Genomic DNA, 26,338 nt, shown 5'->3' with positions numbered 1-26,338 from the left:
GCTCTCACGCTAAAAGACGAGTTAGGGGCCATTCAATAAAAATGCATCAAAAGACATAGTTAACTTGTTTTTAGCACAGGTGTCACAAAGATTTTACTGAAATTGTTCAGGCTGCAAAGAGGATTTCATGTGACTGTTATACTGTTACACATGACAGGGCTGTTTCTAGGCATAGGCGAACTAGGCGGTCGCCTAGGGCGGCATCTGTTGGGGGGGGGCTAAATATGAGGCGGCCGCCATGTACCCTAGTACAATAAATCATGCAAAGCAAATGCAAATTCTGGTAAACAGGACGAAGTCACATAGGACCGCAGCAAGATGCTAAATTTCATGATCAAGATGGCAGTCATCAAAATAACTCCAGCACACACACATAGACTCAAGTGTCTTAAAATGTCAGACCCAAGTGGAAAGTAGATGATTAATGGACAATGTAGTTCTCTCTCTCGCACAAATGTAGAACTTAAGTGTATATGGAAAACAGAAGAGCATCCCTTCCTTTATTTTACAAGAGTTTTGTACAGTCAAAACAGCTGCTGTTTTTAAACATCACAAAATTCGGAACAGCATATAAACAACAACAACAACAACAAAAAATAAATCACAGAAACATGATGCACAATGGCAGAAACATAAACTGTACAAAGTCCTGTAAACAAACTAACTGATAGAAAATAGAAAATCTAACATTGATCCATCAGAATCTGTCAGAAACTACATATCTATGATCATTTATGACCCTTGACCTTTTAAAACAAACCATAATGGCATATGGAGATGGTTGCTATGATACACACATAAATAAAATAATCTGTCCATGTGCCAAAGCCTTCATGTATTTAATACTTCATTGTATTTATTACTTTGTGGTTAATATCTGGAAATTTGACATTTATAAAGGTGCAAAAGAGGTTTCATTCAGTTAAAAAAGGGTTAAAAGAAGGCAAACATACAAAACAGGCTGACCAGGCCTGACAGTGTTTCCTGATCTTTCAAGTGTCACAAAAATAAGAACAATTCCAAACAGGATATGGTGGAACAAAGGATCCAATTAGAAATAAAAGTGTCTGATTGTTTGGAGTCAAATGTGTTATAATGAGGCTTTTCATATTTTCATCTTGATACCAGCACATATACACACAAACTCATACACACAAAACACAACCAACCATCTGTGCCTGGGCAGTAGAGTGTGTTTCGCACCATGTGTCACACTGTTATGTGTCAAACGAGTATCGGCTGGCTCATATGGCGCTACCCCCGCACACACACACGCACACACACACACACACACACAGACCATTGACCTAGCATGTTACACTACAGTCTGAGGGTATCAGCTCAACAGGAGCTCTTGATTCAAAGCCCAGAACTTTCATCTCTACAGAACTCAAAGTTCTAGTTCGTGATCTAAAATGCATCACTGACACTGTATTGCAGATTTACCATCTCAGCAGCTGTCAGGGGCGGAGCTAATATATGGGTGGGGCCTGGCTTGCAGCTCCAGCAGAGTTAGAGTGAGACGATCAGTACAAAGTGTTCAGCTGCATGAATGGTTCAGCTCGTTAGTCTGTTAAAGACTTTCAACTTAATAATGATCAATAAGATCCATAAATCTATCCATCCGTCTAAATTGTTTATCTAAAGTGTGATCCAGAGGGAGATGTGTGTGCTGGCTATTTTTGGAATGAAATACTATGTGCAGCATACACTGAATACTGATTTTTCAAGTATTTGTTTTAAGTATAAAGAAATGTAAAAATAAAATAGTAAGTGGAGAATGTAATATTCAGTACTAAACAGCATTACATTCACGTTTGTATTGCACTGAACTATTTCAGTGAGTGGCTTCCAGTTGTTTAGTAAAAAAAAAAAAAAAATTAAAAAGTTATTTTGCATTTTTAATCCAATTTTGCATAAAAAAAGTTAAAATATTTAAATTGAGTCTATGTTAAAATTAACATCTGATGTTACTTCCTGTCCTGATCATGAAAAAAACAATTCTTATCAATATTTCATAAATTGGTCATCTGGTCATTCCATGCATACAGAAAATGTGGACAGTATTCATACTAGAGATGCACAATTGTATCGGCCAATCATGGGTATCAGTTGATAAAAGCAACTATCTGTATTATCGGCGGAAAAATAGACTAAAACTCATGCAGTGTAAAAAAATCTCTCTTGTGCGACTACTTTGAATTGGGTGAGAATGACAGCAGAGTTGTAAGCTTTGCGCTGCTAAAACTTTGCGAGGTGGAACTACCGTTAAAACTTTTAACACAACTAATTAATTACTCAAATTTTGCACTCAGTAACTTTTTTGTTAGTCATCTTGGACTTACAGTGACACCTAGTGGAGTGGATGCAGCATCATTGAAAATCAATAGATTTCAGTTACAGATGCCATTGTAGAAATTTAGTATTCACAGTCAGCCATGATTACTTTAATCCATGAGTGAAAGTGTCCAATAACAGGGTGGTTACTGAGATAAAGCGAGTTGTATGGGGCTGGTCATGTGATCCTAACATGGCAGCACCCATGAGGGGACCTTCTCCGTGAAGATTTAAACAGCTTTTATAATGTTACTGATATGACTAGTGCCTTCATCTCATGTGAGCGCTCATGACTTTATACATGTTTAAAAATGACACTTCATATCTTAAGAGTAAAACCTCTTAATGAGGAAAAAATTACTGAGTGCATCTTTAAAACTCGACACAGCAAGTAATATAACAAGTTTGTTAAAGCTAAAGCGGAGGCTGCTTCAGCTAAAATGGGACAAACATAAGTTAAGAACATTCAAAACATTTAGAAATCTTATCAATTTAATGTGAGCCTAAACAAAGGCTATTAGGAATTCAGTTAATTTGAGTTAAGAATGTTAATGTGAGTTATTAATGTACTTTTTAATTGTAACCAGGACCAGTTCCTCTGAAACATGGAAGACACGTAGAGACATAAAGAAATTATTATTTCTTTTGAAGTTGTGTTTAAATTAATTATCAGTAACCTGAAAACAGGTAGCATGAAATAAGCAAATTCACCAAACTATCAGTATCGGCAGACAATTTTTTTTTTATGGGTTCATCCCTAATTCATACTATATACCAAAGTCTTTTTAGCAAGTCAGTTCACTCGCGGCCATCTTTGGAAAGCTCTCAGGCAGGATATTGAGCTATTTTTCTGTAAACAAGCGGCATGACAGTGCAACTCTTATCTACTTGAATGGGGAAAGACCGATATCTCCAAAACGGTTGGTCAAGTCAGTAAAATCTGACAACACTGGTATCATAAATTGTGCTTCTTTACCTCAGATTATGCTAAAAAATGCAATTTTCCCGACTTGTACAGCTAATGTGCATGCGCGTTCTCGAACTGATTGACAAGCGATGTCTGTATCTAAAAGGTGATTGGCTCTTTTACCTGCAAGACGGGACTTCCTTTTCTACTTCCACTGGCCATTTTAATTTCTCCCATTCATTTTAATAGAAGTGGCCCAAACAGTCTCTGTAAATACACTATACAAATAGTAATATGGTACTGTAGTATGCTATTCAGAACATAGCCTGTGTGTGTGTTTAGGGGCAATGGGGAAGACGATTTCTGTGCCTGAACTTTCACATAGCACTGTGGCCTGTCAATACAGGAGCAGCTGGTGTGTGATGAAAAATTCAGTGTGGGTCATCTGGGACAGCAGTAACTCTCACACACACACCTGGCAGGCAGCAGTGGGTCATGTATTCTGTCTGTGTGTGAAAGCACTCTGAAAATTTAATGAGGAGCATCAATTAATGACCTGCTATCTGTGACCCCATTTTGTTTCATTTTTCTCGCTCATTTTTTAAAATGTTCTCTGTCCTGCCTGTCAACTTTCACTCTAAACATACGTGAAATAAAAATTCTGCCATCATTTATTCACCCTCTTGCCGTTCCAAACTAGTAAAACCTACTTCTGCACAAATCAAGCCATTTGGACTACTTTTATGGTGCTTTTCTTTTCATTTTTGGAGCAGTTCCTGGTCAATGCGTTTTTTTTTTTTTATGGAAAAGGGTAGTGTGAAAGATCTCCATTTGTGTTGCACAGAAGACAATCAAACCAGATTGGAATTACATGAGGATGAATAAATTACATCAGAATTTTAATTCTTGGGCGAATTATTTCTCTGAACGTAACCACATCAAATACAAATTTAACTGACAACTTTTACTTGACATTTAAAAATTAATCTGACAAATCTGACAAAAAGCTCTACTTCACCATAGCAAGGAAAACTGCTTATTTTGACTGACATGGTTCTACATGGTTCAACAGAGGAGCAAAAGTCAATTTGTTTCAGGCTGATTGTCAGAGCATGAAGGTATTCACAGCGAATCAAGAGCACCACTGGATGCACCAATGAGCTATTGGATAGGGCGGGACCGCAGTGACCTCATAATCAAAAGGCACTCAGGTAGGCGGAGTCTGTGTACAACTACCAGACTAACAAATGTTTGTATATCAGCGGTCACACACAACAATCTTGTCCACCATTCCGTTTTTCTGAATAGAGTCCATGGTGAATGAATTTCCCTCTTTTTTTTTATCTCATGACAAAAAGGGGCATGATTTCTCAGGTGTGTGTATGCGGCCGAGTCTAACAACCTGGGAAGGGGAGGGCGGGACATCCTGTCTAAGGGGTCCTTTAGAATCCTGGGATTCGTAGTCCACATGGACTGATGGGCCTCTTCCTTTCATTTCCTGGTCTCTGCGTCTCTGTTCCTGTCTGAGGAGCTCCTGGGCCTCCAATAGGACGCGAGCATTGTAGCCGCCACCCACTGTAGTACAGCCAGATCCAGGTTGAGCAGATAGGCCATTCCTGCAGCCAGAAAGGGGAACGGTGCGCGGGAAGGAACGAGGGCCCTGGTAGCTGGAGTAACGGCCGCTGTCTTTAGCTGCCTGGGATCTGTCGCCAGGTGGACATGTTCTCTCCCATTCGCTCTCTGAAGCTGGAGTGGGGGTCTTACGAGGATGGCTGTACGTGGGAGAAATAGGTAAGATGAAGTGTTTGTATGTTCTTAAAGACCACATGAAATGGTTTGATGAGCACACTTTCTTCTGTTAACAAATTTACTACTGAAACAATAAGTTGGGCGACATTCAGGACCCTTAAAGGGATAGTTCATACAAAAATTACAATTCTCTTATTTACTCACCCTAATTATATCCCAGGTGTGTTTGTGTCTTACTTTCTTCACCAGAACACATTTGAAGAAAAACAGAAAAATATCTTCGCTCAGTAGGTGCTTAAAATGCAAGTGAATGGAGATTTCTCTTTTGAAGCTCCAAAAATCACAGACGGTCAGCATAAACATCATCAATATGACTCCAGCATTTAAATTTATGTGTTCTAAAGCAACATGATCACTTTTGGTGTGAGAAAAGCTCAATATTTAAGTACTTTTTAACTATAATTCAACGTGAGGCTAAGGTTCACAAGAGGGTGGAGTCCAAACGGTCTCTCATGTGACGTATTCGTGTTGCCATGATACGACATAATTTCACATTCTCCACTCGGTTGAGACTACCAGGATAAGCACACAAACACACCATTGTGAGTAAAGAGACAGATGAATACAGATCAAAACCAACCAAGCTATTGTACAGCATATCTCCTTCTCACTTGTAAACAGTGCTGCTCTTCTGGCTGTGACTCACATGTGTCAGTTCTCACTTTTTCAAATGCCAATGCAATTACGCGCGCGTAACGCTCCTGACCGGAAGCATGATTTAGAGTTGAAAAAGTACTTAAATATTTAGCTTTTTCGTACCAAAAGCAATCGTGTCACTTTAGCAGACATTAATTTAAATGCTGGAGTCATATTAATGATGTTTATGCTGACCGTCTGTGATTTTTGGAGCTTCTAAAGAGAAATCTCCATTCACTTGCATTTTAAGGATATTTGATATTTTTCTATTTTACTTTAAATGTGTTCTGGTGAAGAAAGAAAGTCATACACATCTGGGATATCATGAGGGTGAGTAAATAATGAGAACATTTTCATTTTTGGGTGAACTATTCCTTTAATTACATTTAGAACCAACATATTTAAGGACTTTATTACATTTAGGACCAATTACTACATTTGTGCCCTCTACAACATACATTATCCAAGAGCTCTTTTTAATTGGCCAGTGGCCTTTAGTTTACACAGTATCAAAGCCTGGCAAAACAAAACTTGACAATGAACAAAAGATTAATGCATTCAGCTAAAATTAATTCATTACAGCAACTTTCTTAACCAATTCATGTTTGGAAAGGAAAAAAGTACCAGCATTAGCACAAACAAAGACACAAAAAAAAACATGAATTGCTACTTGTTCTTACTAGCCAGAGAAAAGAGGTATTTATTATTTTTGGGGTGAGGATTTTCTCATTCAAGAGAGCATTTCATTGCACAAAAATATATATTCTTGTGTGTGAAGTCATCAACATTTTGTGTCCTTTTGATGAAAAAACAAAACAAAAAAACATGCTGACTATTAATTACAGATATCAACAATTACATTTTATAAATGTAAATATTTTTAAAATGCTAATATTTAAATAAAAAAAATATAAAAATTTTAATAATACATTTTTATTTATTTAATAAATTGATTTTCAATTTCACAATGATCTGAAATAAAATTTCACAATGATCTGTCATTCATTTCTATTCAATGACATATCTGTAATTCATTTTGAACAAGTTCAAATTCCAGTTTCACATGTCAGCAATATTTCTCTTACTATTAAAAATGATCATGTTTTTCATAAATACTTACATTGTTACTTGTACAAATATCAATTTCTGATACCTACAATTGAATTACAACTAGTAAAAATGCTTATTTTTTATATCTGTAAATGTATTTCGACATATTTGATTTGGTATTTCACATCTGGAAATTAATTTCAGATATCAAAAGGCACTCTTACTAGTTACTATAACATTACAGATATCTGAAATAAACATTGTCACTAGTAAAAATCTAATTACAGATATCAAAAATGAGCATTTTTACTAGTTGTAATAAAATTGTTGACATCAGGAATGGACTAGTAACAAGTGTAAAAAAAAAAAAAAAATATATATAATAACATTAAATAAAAACAAATATATCAACAATGATCATGTTTAGTAGTAAGAAGTGCATTGCCTATATGTACAATTGGAATTTCAACTATTAAGAAATTATAAATATCTGTCATTGCATTTTTAACAGGAGTGAATGACAGATCATTGTAAAATTCTTCTAGTTGAAATTCCATTTTTGATATCAATAATTCTATTTTTACTAGTTGAAATTCCATTTTTTATATCAATAAGTTTTTTTTTACTAATTGAAATTACGTTTTAATATCAATAATTTTTTACTAGTTTTGAAATCATTAATAGGTTTTTTACTAGTTGAAATTATATTTATGATATCAATAATTCAATTTTTTACTAGTTGAAATTACAGTTTTGATATCAATAATTGTTTATTATGAGTTTAAATTCCATTTTTGATTTCAATAATTGTTTTACTAGTTTAAATTCCATTTTTTATTTCAATAATTCTATTTTTATTAGTATAAAGTGCACCTATGATGGTTTTTAAATGTGCCTAATTTTGTTTTAAAGGTCTCATACAATAGATTTACATGCATCAAAGGTCAAAAAACACTTTAATTTGCTCATAATTTAAATTGCAGCATTACCTTTTTTTCCCCCATTGTCAAAAACGTCTCCTTCAATGATCCGTTCTAAAGGATTCATTCTAAACTCCTCCTTTCAGAGAGCCTGCTCTGCTCTGATTGGTCAGATGTCCCAGTCTGTTGTGATTGGTCTACCGCTTACAGCGCGTGTTGGAAAGGAAACGGCCACTACCATATCAGAGTTTCAGCTCCGTCTGAAAAAATGTCTGTTTTACCTTACCAATTTGAGCATGAGTCCGACAATGATGCATCGGAAGATAAACCCGAACCACCATTGCGACGAGAACAGGATGTTTCTCAGTGGTAAGTTTATATGTAGTTTGACAATAACGTGAGTTAGCCGGTTAGCAGAGGCTAACAGCTAACAGCGTGCACTGGCTGTACATGTAAACAGACCAGAGGCGGGTTTTTTGTTACCAAATTATGTAGGTTAGTACAGGAAGTAAGTCTGGAATTACTAACGACTCGTTTCAGGTGTTCAGAATTGGTTCTTTCTTTTGGGTGTCAATAACTCCATATTTCGTGCACTTTGATTTTTGAAACTTTGCAGACTTTTTTACATTCACAAACAGCTATATAATACACTACATGAAAGGTAATATTTGAAAAACCATAATATTCCATTTCTTTAAATTCCATTTTTGATATCAATAATAGTTTTTTTTTACTAATTGAAATTATATTTTTGATATCAATAATTACATTTTTTACTAGTTGGAATTATATTTTTGATATCACTAATTACATTTTTTACTAGTTGGAATTATATTTTTGATATCACTAATTACATTTTTTACTAGCTGAAATTACATTTTTGATATCAATAATTGTTCTTTTTATGAGTTTAAATTCAATTTTTGATTTCAATAACTGTTTTACTAGTTGAAATTAAATTTTATAATAATAATTATGTTTTTTTTACTAGTTGAAATTCCATTTTTGATATCAATAATTAAATTTTTTACTAGCTGAAATTCCATTTTTGATAGTTTTTTCTGAGTTTAAATTCCATTTTTGATTTCAATAATTGTTTCACTAGTTGAAATTCCATTTTTGATATCAAGACTTAGCATTTTAGCTAGTGAAAATTAAATAGTTGATATCTATAATTCATTTTATGCACATAATTCAAAGTCAATCCGGCTTGCCATAGTAAATCAGGAGTATAAGTTGTAGGAGTAAATGTGCATTTAGATAACTTCATGGGGTCTTTCAAATGTTTTGCCCAATAAATAACATCCAATAACCCCCCCCTCCCCCCCCAAAAAAAGAACAGCATTAAAATACATGTTCCACACAAACACCTACCGTGGTAGAGAGCTGTACTGTCTCTGAGCCTGTGTGAAAGCATCTCTTGCTTCCTGTCTCTGTAACTGCACCTCCACAGATACTGAATGACGGCCAGATGAGGTATGTGAGCTGCAGTTTGACTGAAACAGACGCATGTGCTATTAACATGTAGAATTAGCAAACGGGCAATAAAAGTTGAATGTTGAGTAAAGAAAATCTGGAATAAAACACAAACATGCACATGCTTGGGTTATAAAAATCATTCTGATGCACACACATACTCATGCCAAGCACTTACCAGATATCAGTGATGCACACTGTATGTGAAGAGCTGTGTTTATATGTGGGTCTGTGCTTGAGGTGGAATGTCATTATTACTGTTCCTATGACCTTTAGCACATTACTGCCGTTAATGAAACCATTAGAGTAAATTATAACCCATAAAACATTTATGTAATTAGTTACTCAATAACCCTACCCTCAATAACATAATAGCATTATTATCATTACAATGACCACATCATTAAAAAGGTGTGTAATTATTTTGTGATCAGTTTCTTTTTCTGTTTTCTATATTCTATATCTACAGCAATGTCCAATGCGCAGAAAAGAAAATTATTATTTTCTAAAGTAATCTATTAACGTAAACCCACATAGCCTTACAGGTGAACATTTTACATTCAATATTCTGCACCATTTCAAGTAAAATAGTAAGAAAAACTATAATCATCAGCTATTATATTATTGCCTTTTGATTGTTTGTCTTGTGTTGTTTGTCTCCTGCAGTGCTGGTTTTAATGCACGGAGGTCAGATACAAAGGTCTACACAAATCATGGATACAACAGTGTGGCTGGAATGCGGACAGATGGCAAATGTTAGATGAATGTTAGGTTAATGTTAGTTGGAGGTTAGGTGAATGCCAGATGTATATTAAGTGAACATTAGTTCATTTTATGGTGAGGGGGATTTGAAGTGATTTCATAATTGAGCATATAAGTAACGTAATTAATTAACAAAACACATTCGTTCACACTCTCTTGTTTTCACAGAACGTAAGGGAGTAATTATAAACATTAAAAGGCTCATCTTATACTGTCTCTCACACACACACACACACACACACACACACACAGACGGCTTTGTGTGGTACTAAGAAGAGTTTAACGGCAGCAAATTGCTCATGACCCATAAGAATCTATTTATTTTATGGCAACATTTACATCGAGTTCCCTGCTGTCGCCACACTCGGTCAAACCGATGAATGCCGGCCCAGGCATGCTCAATCAAGAGCCGATCCACACAGAGAATTCCATTAACTCTAATGAAGGAGAACAGCACGCTGGGATTGATTGACACAGCTTGCCGCAGCCATGTTGCCAGGGAGACAGAGATGTTGAAGGATGAGGGATGTAAGGAGCCGGATCATTTAGCCCAGTTCATTAACACACATGCACACTTCATTGCCTAAAACAACATCAGTGTCACAGCAACGTACCATTTGTTTGCTAAACAGATTATGGCATTAAAAGGGCTGATACGAGCACTGTGACAGTGTGAGATTTCTTACAGCAGATGAGCTTAATGTTGACATGAACATTTTTCTGAAAACTGGTTAGCAGTTTAAGTGTTTAAGGAGAAACTATAAAAAAAAAATTAACCTCTCAGAAATATTGAAAGAAAATTCTGAGAAGAAATAAGGATGGGCACGTATGAAACAGACCTGAACAGGTTTTGATTCAGCCACATAAACAAAATTTGATTCACAAAAAGTTTTTTAGGAGGCATACTCTAGAGAAGAAAAAAAAAAGGGGGCGTAAATTTAACTTGGGCATTTAAAAGAATACTTTACATACAAATAAAACTGTTAACCACAACAAAAGTAGTTAGTGATGGGACAAAAAGCACCACAGAAGTATCACAAAAGTTCATATGATGCTATATTGTCTTCTAAAGGCTTCTAAAGCCATACCATAACTTTGTGTGAAGAATAGAGCAAAATTTAAGTAGTTACAGATAATCTACCCCTATACCATTGCACGAACCAATTCAGTCATTTTTAATTGAACACAAGAAAAAATTATATTTGAGAGCAATGGCAGAAGGGAAGAATATCGACTTAAATTTGGGTTTGTTCCTTACACAATTATCATATGACTTCAGAAGACTTGAAATATAGTGAATGAGTCAAATACGTTGGAGTTTGGCATTTAAAAATAATCACAATTTTGTTGTATGGAAAAGAGCTGCTTGAACATTATGCCCAAGATCTTCTTTTGTGCTTTATGAAAAAAGAAAGAAAATAAAGAATACTGAGTTGGAACGACATGTGTGAGTAAATGATGACTCCTATTTTGGGTGAACTATTCCTTTATATGTATATGTTTTAAATCTGTGAAAAATTTGGAAGGGAAAAGGAAAGAGACATTTAAAATGTTATTTAATAGTTACGAAATCACTATCAATATAATGCATGACAACAACAAAAAAATCAATACATTAAAAAGTGTCTGTCAGGGAAATGAGTGAATTACAAATTTAAAAAGAGAAATTTACATGAATAAAAAAACATAATACCATGTGTAACAAGTTGGTTTAAACCTTTTCCCTGGAAAGATGATTACAAATGTGTTAATGTTTAAAACATTCCACAGTAAATAACACACACACACCCACACACACCCATACACAAAAAGATTCTGAAATGAAACACAGGACCGTTTTTAATGAAGATGGTCTTCAAGTGCAAAAGTAGGACTTTCAGCATAATTTTAGAGTAATAAGAGGGCTTACCTGAATCCAGATCACACAGATATACAAAAGAGTTCACACTCAGTCCAGATTCTTACAATCTGGACTTTGCTTCAATAGTTTAAATACTAAACAATTACAGTTTGACACGTATTATCTCTTACACCCTCACACACACAAATAGTCAGTCAATCACAGTTTCTCCACAGTTCTTAAATTCATGATTTGCAGAAGTCATGGCTGCAGTGATATGGATGAAGATTGGATGAACAGATGAATGAATGTGTGAATAGTCCAGATGGTTGAACACATGGTGATGTTAGCATTGTTAGCAGATAATGTCAGTGTCAGAGGTCACGTGCTCCTGCATGCAGTGGTCTCAGGTTAGCAGTTAGCATGAACTCAGGCCTAATGGTTTTGTATGTAACCACCCCCAGGAATGAAGATCTCAGACTGTCTTTTCCATCCCAGGGAACAGGTAACCCATAGGGTAGTAAGTCCACAGTGTCATGGGCTCACATACACAGCTCATACACTCACCCAAGGCTGCTCCAGGCTGTAGGTGTGGTGGCGATTGTCTGGCTCCGCTTCGTCCTGTCTGATCTGGTGGAACTCCTGCCGTAAGCGCTGGATTCGGTCGTGGTTGCTCGGCACTAGCCTGTAATATCAGGAAGAAGTCATAAGAAAATGAGACATATACATACAGTTGAAGTCAGAAGTTTACATACACATTCGCCAAATACATTTAAACTCAGTTTTTCACAATTCCTGACATTTAATCGTAAAAACATTCTCTGTCTTAGGTCAGTTAGGATCACTGCTTTATTTTAAGAATGTGAAATGTCAGAATAATAGTAGAGAGAATTATTTATTTCACCTTTTATTTCTTTCATCACATTCCCAGTGGGTCAGGAGTTTACATACACTTTGTTAAAATTTGGTAGCATTGCCTTTAAATTGGTAGCCTTCCACAAGCTTCTCACAATAAGTTGCTGGAATTTTGGCTCATTCCTCCAGACAGAACTGGTGTAACTGAGTCAGGTTTATAGGCCTCCTTGCTCGCACACGCTTTTTCAGTTCTGCCCACACATTTTTTTTATCAGATTGAGGTCAGGGCTTTGTGATGGCCACTCCAATACCATGACTTTGTTGTCCCTAAGCCATTTTGCCACAACTTTAGAGGTATGCTTGGGGTCATTGTCCATTTGGAAGACCCATTTGCGACAAGCTTTAACTTCCTGGCTGATGTCTTGAAATGTTGCTTCAATATATCCACATAATTTTCCTTCCTCATGATGCCATCTATTTTGTAAAGTGCACCAGTACCTCCTACAGCAAAGCACCCCCACACATGATGCTGCCACCCCCATGCTTCACGGTTGGGATGGTGTTCTTCGGCTTGCCAGCCTCACCCTTTTTCCTCCAAACATAACAATGTCATTATGGCCAAACAGTTACATTTTTGTTTCATCAGACCAGAGGACATTTCTCCAAAAAAAAAAAAAAAAAGGATCTTTGTCCCCATGTGCACTCGCAAATTGTAGTCTGGCTTTTTTATGACGGTTTTGGAGCAGTGGCTTTTTCCTTACTGACCAGCCTTTCAGGTTATGTCGATATAGGATTCGTTTTACTGTGGATATAGATACTTGTCTACCTGTTTCCTCCAGCATCTTCACAAGGTCCTTTGCTGTTGTTCTGGGATTGATTTGCACTTTTTGCACCAAATTACGTTAATCTCTAGGAGACAGAATGTGTCTCCTTCCCGAGTGGTATGATGGCTGCGTGGTCCCATGGTGTTTATGCTTGCATACTATTGTTTGTACAGATGAACGTGGTAACTTCAGGCATTTGGAAATTGCTCCCAAGGATGAACCAGAATTGTGGAGGTCCACAATTGTTTTCTGAGGTCTTGGCTGATTTCTTTAGATTTTCCCATGATGTCAAGCAAAGAGGCACCGCGTTTGAAGATAGGCCTTAAAATACATCCACAGGTACACCTAATTGACTCCAATTAGCCAATTAGCCTATCAGAAGCTAATTGGCTAATTGCCTAAAGGCCTGACATCATTTTCTGGAATTTTCCAAGCTGCTTAAAGGCACAGTTAACTTAGTGTATGTAAACTTCTGACCCACTGGAATTGTGATATAGTCAATTAAAAGTGAAACATTCTGTCTGTAAACAATTGTTGGAAAACTTACTCATGTCATGCATAAAGTAGATGTCCTAAACGACTTGCCAAAACTATAGTTTGCTGTGGAGTGGTTAAAAAATGAGTTTTAATGACCTCATCCTAAGTGCATGTAAACTTCTGACTTCAACTGTACCAAGATAGTGATGTCACTTCAGTACCAGTCGATACTAAAATAAAAAACATTGTTACGATACCAGATTTTTCTACAATTTCAGTACAGACTAAACTTGGGACACGCACACTGTTTGACTGCTTTCTAAAGCTGCAACCAACGGTTATTTGGATAATCGATTAATCTTAGATTATTTATTTGATTAACTGATTAAATCAGATAAAAAAGGCACATTTTATTTTCTGTATTTTATTAATTAAAATTAACATATATTAAAAAAATGATTGTATGCTATACTTTGTGTACAAAAAAGGTTTAAAACATAAATGTTACAATATAAATTGCATATATGGGCTAAAATGTATAGTTTATTTTATAATTCGTCACATTTTAGCTTTTTAAAAATATATAAATTCCATATTCTATTCTATTTCTCCAAACCCCTGCATAGATGTTGTTATTTATATATTTACCTTTTTTTTATTTTTATATTTTGATAATTGCTTTTGTTTATATGCAGAATTTGCATTATTAACTTAAGTCAAGTCATTTTTATTTGTATAGTGCTTTTCACAACACACATCGTTTCAAAGCAGCTTTACAGGAAATCATGCATTAACAAAAAATGAAACTGTAATATCTATAAAATCTTAGAGTGATCATTGTATAGTGTGATTAAATATGATTGTAAATTGTGTATAGAAATTAAATAATTAAATAATAATTGTATTTAGAACCCCTAACTAGTATTTACATTGAGTTTACACTGATATGTATGACAAGCTCTAAAATGGTGCGGACTCAGAATACGGGCAGTTCGGTGAGAGTCTACAGAAGTGTTTCGGTTGAGCGTACATTAATGAGAGGGGTTGCACGGTTTCTTTACTGCATCTGTGCTATGTGTGATTAGAACTATTGTTTCTTTTTTACTTTTAGAACAAAAAGTGACTGTAAATACCGCACACTGACAGAAGACTGCTGTTAAATAATGTCACCTGACGGAGTTTCTCTGTGCACGCTGCAAATATACAAGTAATCGATAATGAAATTTGTTGTTATTTTCATTACTGATTTTATCAACTGGTTGTTGATGCACTATTGCTTTCCAATGCTCAAATGTGGATTTGTGCACATTATCTGTAGAGGACGATCAAATTAAATGTGACCTGCTTCATTTCGGTTCACTTTGAACCAGAAACACATCGAGTTTTATGCACAAAGCGACACAATCCCATTCATTTTCAATGAGAGCAGAGCGACTTCCAGCGACATGAGCAGCAGTGACTGTAGACGACAAATATTGCCATGGTGAGCGACAAGACAAAGTTGAGAAAATTTCTACTTTCTGCAAATGATGAGTGACATTCGCAAGCGATTACCAATGAGAGTGAAGACAGTGGAGCTCACGTCATCCATCTCCAGGCAGTGAATGTAAGATACTGGAGATGAGTGCAAGCAAGACAGAGAAGTTAAAAGTTTCTGTTAGCAATTTCACTGTTCTATATAATTTGTCTGTAATCACATACATGGATAAAGCCTAATAAAAATGATGCGTGGAAGACCGTGTTTGCATTCTGGGTGAGTCTGATTCATACAGTAATGGATTGTTAATCTTGTTCATGATATGATGCATTGAGCACTGCTGCAGGTAATATAAAAACACTCTCTCTTCAACACAATTGATTCCTTTGTAAAATTAGAATGATATCTTAGTTTTAGCGGCAGTATAATCTATAATCAGAAATTCCAAAGCTACTGTAGCCAGACGTGCAGTACACCAATAACATTAAAGCGACAGCAGTAGAAACGCTCACTAGTGACACAGATTGCAGAGTCTAGCGACGCGGCTTTACAGTCTACAGTCTTATAGACCTGCTGTGGTCAATTTGGTAGTTAAATTTAATCAAACAACAATATCGACAAGAAAAAGAGAACATATTATTTAAATGTATTTCTTTGTGCTTTATTTTTAAATGGTTTACTTAAAGCAATGTTTACTTATTGAGAAATACCTGGAACCTGTTTTAATTCAATTAGTTAAGATTTATACCCTTCTATTCTACAATATAACTATATGAATAAAAGAGTCTGTAAAACAGCACTTTAGTTTTGTTGTGGATACAAAACTGGTATCAAAAATCGTAAAATGCTACTGTATTAATATCGACCACAGAAAAGTTGGTCTCATGACAACCCAACACCGAGATACAACATGACATCATAATCTCTTTGATCCTCTGTGCTCTGAAATGACAGGTGTGGGAAGTGTGACCCTATGTAAAGGTTACCTAGTTATGCCCCACTACCTTTATAAGTACAAAAGTCAAGATGTCACACGTGGTGCACAGATGGTCCAAATGGGCAACACACACACACACACACATATACACACATGCACACGCACGCACACGCACGCAGACACACACGGTCCCTATGCTTCACAAATCAGATATGCAAAGCCTGCAGCAGATTTCAACAGACACAGACAAGCAGCAGTTTCTTTTACAGTACAAACAAGCATGTGTGTGCGCGCATGTATGTGAAAGAGCCAGACAGATTTCCTCTTATTAAAATTCCATGATCATATGTTAAGTGTGTTTATGATATAGAAGAGAGCAACTGGGATTTTTTCACATGAGCAGATGTCCAGTTTAAAAAACACAGATGCAATATAAACTTTGTCATTCGAGAGGACTGTTGATCATTTAACAATGCAGATAAATCTGCAAACAATGCATACACAAAAATACAGTGGGGTTCAAAGGTACAGTATGTGTAGAGTCCACACTGAAAATCTGGGATTCAGAATATACAGCTGAAAAAACAAAGTTTTAGGATTTTGACAATTTCAAACAGAAAAAAATAAAATAAAAGCAAAATATTTAAGATTTTGCACTATTTCTAGGTCACTAGTCAAACAAGCAAATTTGTGACATTGAGCATGTTAACTCCTTTGAACAAAAGTTCAGATTTCCTTGCTTCTATTGAAGCACACAAGATGCTCTTTGGAAGACTCTCAAATCTACAGTTGTGCTCAAAAGTTTGCATTCCCTGACAGAAATTGTGAAATTTTGGCATTGATTTTGAAAATATGACTGATCATGCAAAAAAAAAAAAAATAAAAAAAAAAAATTTAAGGTCTTTTATTTAAGGATAGTGATCATATGAAGCCATTTATTATCACATAGTTGTCTGGCTCCTCTTTAAATCATAATGATAAAAGAAATCACCCAAATGGCACTGATCAAAAGTTTAAATACTCTTGAATGTTTGCCCTTGTTACAGACACACAAGGTGACACACACAGGTTTAAATGGCAATTAAAGGTTAATTTCCCACACCTGTGGCTTTTTTATATTGCAATTAGTGCCTGTGTATAAATAGTCAATGAGTTTGTTAGCTCTCACGTGGATGCACTGAGCAGGCTAGATACTGAGCCATGGGGAGCAGAAAAGAACTGTCAAAAGACCTGCGTAACAAGGTAATGGATCTTTATACAGATGGAAAAGGATATAAAAAGATATCCAAAGCCTTGAAAATGCCAGTCCGTACTGTTCAATCACTTATTAAGAAGTGGAAAATTCAGGGATCTCTTGATGCCAAGCCATGGTCAGGTAGACCAAGAAAGATTTCAGCCACAACTGCCAGAAGAATTGTTTGGGATACAAAGAAAAACCCACAGGTAACCTCAAGACAAATACAGGCTGCTCTGGAAAAAGATGTGGTTGTTTCAAGGAGCACAATACGACGATACTTGAACAAAAATGAGCTGCATGGTTGAATTGCCAGAAAGAAGCCTTTACTGCACCAATGCCACAAAAAAGCCCGGTTAAAATATGCCCGACGACACCTTGACACGCCTCACAGCAGTGACAAGACCAATATAGAGCCTTATGGTCACAACCATAAGCGCTATGTTTGGAGAGGGGTCAACAAGGCCTATAGTGAAAAGAATACCATCCCCACTGTGAAGCATGGTGGTGGCTCACTGATGTTTTAGGAGTGTGTGAGCTCTAAAGGCACGGGGAATCTTGTGAAAATTGATGACAAGATGAATGCAGCATGTTATCAGAAAATACTGGCAGACAATTTGCATTCTTCTGCACGAAAGCTGCACATGGGACGCTCTTGGACTTTCCAGCATGACAATGACCCTAAGCACAAGGCCAAGTTGACCCTCCAGTGGTTACAGCAGAAAAAGGTGAAGGTTCTGGAGTGGCCATCACAGTCTCCTGACCTTAATATCATCGAGCCACTCTGGGGAGATCTCAAACATGTGGTTCATGCAAGACGACCAGAGATTTTGCATGACCTGTAGGCATTTTGCCAAGACGAATGGGCAGCTAATACCACCTGCAAGAATTTGGGGCCTCATAGAGGACTATTACAAAAGACTGCACGCTGTCATTGATGCTAAAGGGGGCAATACACAGTAATAAGAACTAAGGGTATACAGACTTTTGAACAGGGGTCATTTCATATTTTTCATTGTTGCCATGTTTTGTTTTATGATTGTGCCATTCTGTTATAACCTACAGCTGAATATGAATCCCATAAGAAATAAATGTGTTCTGCCTGCTCACTCATGTTTTCTTTAAAAATGGTACATATATTACCAATTCTCCAAGGGTATGCAAACTTTTGAGCACAACTTTATATCCATAACATGAAAATTCAGGTTTTGCACAAACTTGTGGAGTACAGCATAAGGGGGGACATACCAAAAACAAGCATTTTCTTAAATTCATGTTCATTTTTCTATTCAACTTTTCACTCAAATTGTTGGTGATATAATTTTCGCACTCCACTGTATACTGTACATAAATTAAATTTTTTATTCTAAAACCATGACTGAACACTCTTTCTTTGGTTTCGAAACACTCAGCCCTAAAACAAACACCAATCAATACAAACTCATCAAAAACACAGCAAATACATCCACACTATGGAGCCATTTAATCCAATAAATGGATCAATGAAAAACCGCTGTAATGTTTCCGGAGTGGCTAGAATTATAACCTTCCAACATCTTAATGCATTACAGTGTGAGTGTGTTTGTGTTGACAGGGCAGTAACAGTACCTGTGTAAATTTTTCTTTTATTTATTTTCTTATATATCCACACCCTAATTGTACAGGGCTAACTTAAGATACGTAGATCAGTCGACTAGTTGTTCAGTCAACCTATTAAATAGGCGATTTTGAATTTGTAGTTTTCGTAACACATTTGTAACACACACACACACACACACACACACACACACACACACACACACACACACACACACACACTACTATGAGAAAAATGAGGAGAAATATCAGATAGATTTGGCTATTTTAACAATGAAATACATGACAAAAAACTGTATAGATTTTTGCACTTAAGACCAAGCTAAAAAACCCAGGAAATATTTTTAATCACTTCCAACCGGCAAATATGGAAGCCAAAAGAAGAGCACTGCAGCTGCAGTCAACCATATGCTCGATACGTTTTTGGTGTGTTTGAGAAACATCTGAGTGAATTCAAGACTAAATCGATTATCATATCATCACAACAGCAGTTCCAGCAGAGACATAATGATGAGTTAACACCACAGAACAACACAAGATACCTGAAAAAACCTGACATGACTGTCAAGTTTGATAATCTGTTATAGGAAAACCTCAAGTCAAAACAGTTACAAAAGTCACAGGAACCAGAGTCAGAACAGTCTGAAGGTCTGAGGCTGTGCTGTGTTTGGTGGATGTAGATAGAAAACTCTAGGAGTTACAATTGGAAACTTTGGTCTTGGTTTAAGGATTCTAGAAAAACCCTAATCAAAGTATCTATTTAAATGCCGAAAGAGCAAAATCTCCAAATCAGTTGGTCAAGATTACGATCAAAGGACATATTTAAAATCAGCAGTAAAATGTGACAACACTGGAATCATAAATCGTGCTTCTTTATCCCATAATTTTCCCAGCTCGTATAGCTAATGCGCATGCATGTTCTCGAGTTGATTGACAGGCGATGTCTGTAAAAGGTAAAGAGGTAAAAAGGTATTTTACCTGTTTAGGCAGGACCTCCTTTCTACAACCAACATAGGGGCATTTCATTTTTAGTTTTTTTTCATGTTTCTTTGAATTATTTTCTCATTGTATTTGAACCTTCATAACCTCCAGTTTTTAAACAGGTTAAAAAAGTGACTTTCTGTGTCCAAGTAACTAAGATAATTTGGAGATGTCAGTATCTGCGTCTATATAACTGTGGTTAATTTTGCATTGGGGTTTTGCCTCAAAAAAGACCTAATGGTCGAAAAGCAAGAGTAAGCCAATAAAGTATTTCTGGAGCAATAAATCTGTGTGCGAACACTTACCATTTATTCTTTGTTGATTGCATTGTGTCTTGCACCTGTGCCCAACTCTGATTGGATGTGCATGCCTTTTTCTTCATTTTCTTTGTTTCCATTTCTCCCAATCATTTTAATACAAGTGCTCCATCTCGGGGTAAATAGTCTCTGCCCTAAACCATGTTTCAAGCCAACATAATTAACAGAATGGATTATCACCCTCTTAAAACATTGCTCTGCTTCCTCATAGCATTTCTGACAAACAGCTGTGAGCACAAAGCACTAGAATCAGGTCAGAAGAATCAATAGACACCAACAGTGACAGCGCAGTCATTACTGGGTCTCTTTTCTGTCTATTTTAAGTGATAAATGAGACATGTAGTGAGACAGCATGAACCCAAATCTGTTTAAAGGAAAGTAAACACACGCAACACACAGTTTAAATGAGCACTTGTAGTAAATTTTCCCTGTTTTGTGGTCAAGAAAGTGTGTCAGAATCAAGTGATGTTCACTGTAAATCTATTATTAATATCAAAAAGCGGTCACCTGCTCAAACACACCCTCTCCCATCTGACATTCTCCCTCTCACAGTCTCAGAGTCAGAAAGCGAAAGATGTGAAAGATGATTATAATAACAGTTATGATGTGCAGGAGTCATTATGGAGATGGCTGATGTAGAAAATGCAAACGGGCATGCAGCAAAGCTTTTAAAGCCTCTGATACACAGAAAGATATGAATAGATAATACTCTTTCACTCTGTCAGATCTCATGATGAAAGGAATGAATGTTCTGCCCAAGCGTACTGTATTATGAAGCATCTAATATCAATACGTAAACAGCTGCTGGCTCGTGAAAGGAAACTTGGAGACATATGGTCTCCTCATGGGTCATAATTTGTTGTGAGAGCAGTGCATGTGAAGTGAGAAATTGTGATAACATCAATTTTAATGTACTTTAAAGACTTCCAGTCGCCATTAGAGCATATAAGGACACTATCACCACGGTAACCATGCCTTCCTGCTAAAACGGATAGACCACATTATTTTGGACAGTTCAGGGCTTGCTATAACTGCACAAATGTAAAGAGGGTTACAAATGTTGCTGTGTGCTCAACACAGACTTTATGGAAATAATCACAAAAGCACAAAAAATAAAAACAAACATTCACTATGGATAGACGGTGGATGGTATTAAAGTAATATTCCAGGCTTAATACAAGTTAAGCTCAGTCGACAGCATTTGTAGCATAATGTTCATTAGAACAAAAATGTATTTAGTTTTGTCCCTCCTTTTCTTTAAAAAAGCAAAAATCTGGGTTATTGTAAATGCCTCACTGTAACCTCGATTTTTGCTTTTTTTTTTTTTTTTAAAGGGATCATGACACGAGGAGTCACATTTTCTTTGATCTTTTGACATAAGAAGTTACTGTACTATATAAACATACTGCAAGTTTCAGAATTCAAAACTTCCTCCTCACTGTGCAAAAGAGCATTTGTTGAAACCAAGCTGTCAAAATGACTCGTGCCCTTCATCCTCCACATTATAATGTCACATTGGTAGACATTTGAATCTGACTGCCTCCAAAACACATCAACTCCTACTTTACCTAATCACTTCCGTAGCCCAGTAGCAATGAAATGGAAGAGAGAGAGCCGGTCAGTCAAGAACAGAGAGCCAATAATAACAGTGTTCATTTACTGTTAAGTGTTAATAAAGGAGAATCATCATCATGTTTTACAAATATATGACTACTTTTTGTGCTATAAAGAACTATATTAATATTGTGAGAGAACCTCAGGGAACATATTCAAATTATTAAATAGGCATTTTTAAAGAAAGAAGGGACTTAATGTTAACATATAGAACTTTTCATGTAAAAAATGTATTAGTATGTGTAAAAATTTAAATTTATCAAGATTAACATTAATCAAAAAAAGTAAATGTGCTTCTAAAACCATCTTTAGCTGTAATGTGTTTAAAAAAGTAAAATTACTTGAATTATCAACAATCTGTCACCCTATATTCTGTCCTTTTGAGACTGTGGTGACCTGTTTATACAGATTATACTTAAAATGTATCCAAAACTTTAAGCTGCAGATAGGCCTGTCAATCTCTTGCAGCAATCACTCTTCAGACTGAGAGAAACTAAAAGGTGTAAAGACTAATGATATACAGTTGTGCTCAAAAGTTTGCATACCCTTGGAGAATTGGTAATATATGTACTATTTTTAAAGAAAACATGAGTGAGCAGGCAAAACACATTTCTTTTATTTCTTATGGGATTCATATTCAACTGTAGGTTATAACAGAATGGCACAATCATAAAACAAAACAGGGCAACAATGAAAAAAAATGAAATGACCCCTGTTCAAAAGTCTGCATACCCTTAGTTCTTAATACTGTGTATTGCCCCCTTTAGCATCAATGACAGCGTGCAGTCTTTTGTAATAGTCCTCTATGAGGCCCCAAATTCTTGCAGGTGGTATAGCTGCCCATTCGTCTTGGCAAAATGCCTCCAGGTCATGCAAAGTCTTTGGTCGTCTTGCATGAACCACACGTTTGAAATCTCCCCAGAGTGGCTCGATGATATTAAGGTCAGGAGACTGTGATGGCCACTCCAGAACCTTCACCTTTTTCTGCTGTAACCACTGGAGGGTCAACTTGGCCTTGTGCTTAGGGTCACTGTTGTGCTGGAAAGTCCAAGAGCGTCCCATGTGCAGCTTTCGTGCAGAAGAATGTCAATTGTCTGCCAGTATTTTCTGATAACATGCTGCATTCATCTTGCCATCAATTTTCACAAGATTCCCCATGCCTTTAGAGCTCACACTCCCCCAAAACATCAGTGAGCCACCACCATGCTTCACAGTGGGGATGGTGTTCTTTTCACTATAGGCCTTGTTGACCCCTCTCCAAACATAGCGCTTATGGTTGTGACCATAAAGCTCTATTTTGGTCTAGTCACTCCAAATTACAGTGTGCCAAAAGCATGTAGAAGCATGTCAAGGTGTTGTCGGGCATACTGTAACTGGGCTTTTTTGTGGCATTGGTGCAGTAAAGGCTTCTTTCTGGCAACTTGACCATGCAGCTCATTTTTGTTCAAGTATCGTCGTATTGTGCTCCTTGAAACAACCACACCGTCTTTTTCCAGAGCAGCCTGTATTTCTCTTGAGGTTACCTCTGGGTTTTTCTTTGTATCCCAAACAATTCTTCTGGCAGTTGTGGCTGAAATCTTTCTTGGTCTACCTGACCTTGGCTTGGTATCAAGAGATCCCCGAATTTTCCACTTCTTAATAAGTGATTGAACAGTACTGACTGGCATTTTCAAGGCTTTGGGTATGTTTTTATATCCTTTTCCATCTTTATAAAGATCCTTTACCTTGTTACGCAGGTCTTTTGACAGTTCTTTTCTGCTCCCCATGGCTCAGTATCTAGCCTGCTCAGTGCATCCACGTGAGAGCTAACAAACTCATTGACTATTTATACACAGACACTAATTGCAATTTAAAAATCCACAGGTGTGGGAAATTAACCTTTAATTGCCATTTAAACCTGTGTGTGTCACCTTGTGTGTCTGTAACAAGGCCAAACATTCAAGGAGTATGTCAACTTTTGATCAGGACCATTTGGGTGATTTCTGTTATCATTATGATTTAAAAAGAGGCAAACAACTATGTGATAATAAATGGCTTCATATGATCACTACCCTTAAATAAAAGACAAAAAATAAAAGTTTTTTGGCATGATCAGTCATATTTTCAAAATCAATGCCAAAATTTCACAATTTCTGCCAGGGTATGCAAACTTTTGAGCACAACTGTATATTATAGATCAGTGGTAAAGATCCACTCTGTGAATAACAGCCTGACTGAAGGGTCTCTGTTCATTCTCAGAGCGAAAAAATGTGTGCAGACATTACAGTATGAGAATATAGCCACTCATACGCATTTAAACACTAACAGATACAAATCTCTGTAAATGCTTTAAGTGTGTGTGCTGGAAATTGAGAGCAGGCATAAGATCCTGCCAGCTAGCAGTTCTACTGAAGGAAAAAAAAAAAAAAAAAAAAAAAAACGGGTGCCAAGACTGCAGAGAACAATTTTAAATAGCAGTCCATCTTACAAAAACAATACAGATACTTTCACATGTTTAAAGAAAAGCAAGACATATGCCACTTTTTGGAACTCTTTCTGATTTGAATATTTAGACTAATTATTCTGCGTTATTGTGATTTTTACAAGCCTAATTTAAATGTTGCTTACTTTTTTGGACATGTACCATGGTAGAATTGTGGTATTCAAGTACCTTGGAGCAGTGATTCCCAAACTGGGTGCCGCAAAACACCAGGACTGGCTAGGGGTGCCAAAAAATCTCTGCTCAGTTTAATATTTTAATAGTCACACGCTTCTATGCATATGTCTCCGTGTGCTCTATAGAGTGCTTGTGTTTGTGGTGAATGCAGCTGCACTCCTAAACTTTAAATACATTTGTCAAAATGCCCCTCTTGACGCGATATTAATGTCGTACAAGAGTGTAAACAGACGAGACACGAATCTGTGCAGTCTTAACGCGATATTACTTTAAACTCTGTTGTTACCTGACTCAGAAAAAAAATCGTATATCTCAAAAAGGTCCGATCTGTTGGATCCAATCCGATCAAATATCCAATCCCTTTTTGACATCAAGAATGGGTATTTCTGCAAGTAATTACATAATTTTTGTGCAAGTGCAATATTTACTGACATCAAGAATTAGCTTTTTTTTTTTTACTAGCATTTTCCATTAATTTCTATTCGGATATGCAGGGACAGGACGCTGGAATTCAGTACTGCCTCCTTCATATACATATATACATATATATATATATATATATATATATATATATATATATATATATATACATATATACATACACACACACACACACACACACACACACAGTTGTGCTCAAAAGGTTGCATACCCTGGCAGAAATTGTGAAATGTTGGCATTGATTTTGAAAATATGACTGATCATGCAAAAAAACTTTTATTTTTTGTCTTTTATTTAAGGGTAGTGATCATATGAAGCCATTTATTATCACATAGTTGTTTGGCTCCTTTTTAAATCATAATGATAACAGAAATCACCCAAATGGCCCTGATCAAAAGTCGACATACCCTTGAATGTTTGGCCTTGTTACAGACACACAAGGTGACACACACAGGTTTAAATGGCAATTAAAGGTTAATTTCCCACAACTGTGGCTTTTTAAATTGCAATTAGTGCCTGTGTATAAACAGTCAATGAGTTTGTTAGCTCTCACGTGGATGCACTGAGCAGGCTAGATACTGAACCATGGGGAGCAGAAAAGAACTGTCAAAAGACCTGCGTAACAAGGTAATGGAACTTTCTAAAGATGGAAAAGGATATAAAAAGATATCCAAAGCCTTGAAAATGCCAGTCAATACTGTTCAATCACTTAAGAAGTGGAAAATTCGGGGATCTCTTGATACCAAGCCAAGGTCAGGTAGACCAAGAAAGATTTCAGCCACAACTGCCAGAAGAATTGTCCGGGATACAAAGAAAAACCCACAGGTAACCTCAGGAGAAATACAGGCTGCTCTGGAAAAAGACGGTGTTGTTGTTTCAAGGAGCACAATACGACAATACTTGAACAAAAATGAGCTGCATGGTCGAGTTGCCAGAAAGAAGCCTTTACTGCACCAATGCCACAAAAAAGCCCGGTTGCGATATGCCCGACAACACCTTGACATGCCTCACAGCTTCTGGCCCACTGTAATTTGGAGTGACGAGACCAAAATAGAGCTTTATGGTCACAACCATAAGCGCTATGTTTGGAGAGGGGTCAACAAGGCCTATAATGAAAAGAACACCATCCCCACTGTGAAGCATGGTGGTGGCTCACTGATATTGTGGGGGTGTATGAGCTCTAAAGGCATGG

The 26,338-nt window shown here is 36.5% G+C and overlaps 1 protein-coding gene across 2 annotated transcripts in view; it reads right to left on the bottom strand.

The window, feature by feature from the left end:
- Positions 1-472: 472 nt before the first annotated feature.
- Positions 473-26,338, bottom strand: part of LOC127441121 (partitioning defective 3 homolog) — a 144,112-nt gene continuing 118,246 nt past the window's right edge. For both annotated transcript variants that reach the window (XM_051698331.1, XM_051698332.1), the window contains 3 exons: positions 12,305-12,422; positions 9,034-9,155; positions 473-5,016 (listed from right to left, as the gene is read on the bottom strand). In XM_051698331.1, the coding sequence (XP_051554291.1) occupies positions 4,590-5,016; positions 9,034-9,155; positions 12,305-12,422 (667 nt within the window). In that variant the 3' untranslated portion in view covers positions 473-4,589. The remainder of the gene's footprint in view (positions 5,017-9,033; positions 9,156-12,304; positions 12,423-26,338) is intronic.

Source organism: Myxocyprinus asiaticus, chromosome 5 (genome assembly GCF_019703515.2).
Source record: "Myxocyprinus asiaticus isolate MX2 ecotype Aquarium Trade chromosome 5, UBuf_Myxa_2, whole genome shotgun sequence".
In the NCBI taxonomy this organism is placed as follows: domain Eukaryota; kingdom Metazoa; phylum Chordata; class Actinopteri; order Cypriniformes; family Catostomidae; genus Myxocyprinus; species Myxocyprinus asiaticus.
Note: the sequence above shows the minus strand (reverse complement) of the source record. Positions and strands in the feature narration are given on the sequence as shown.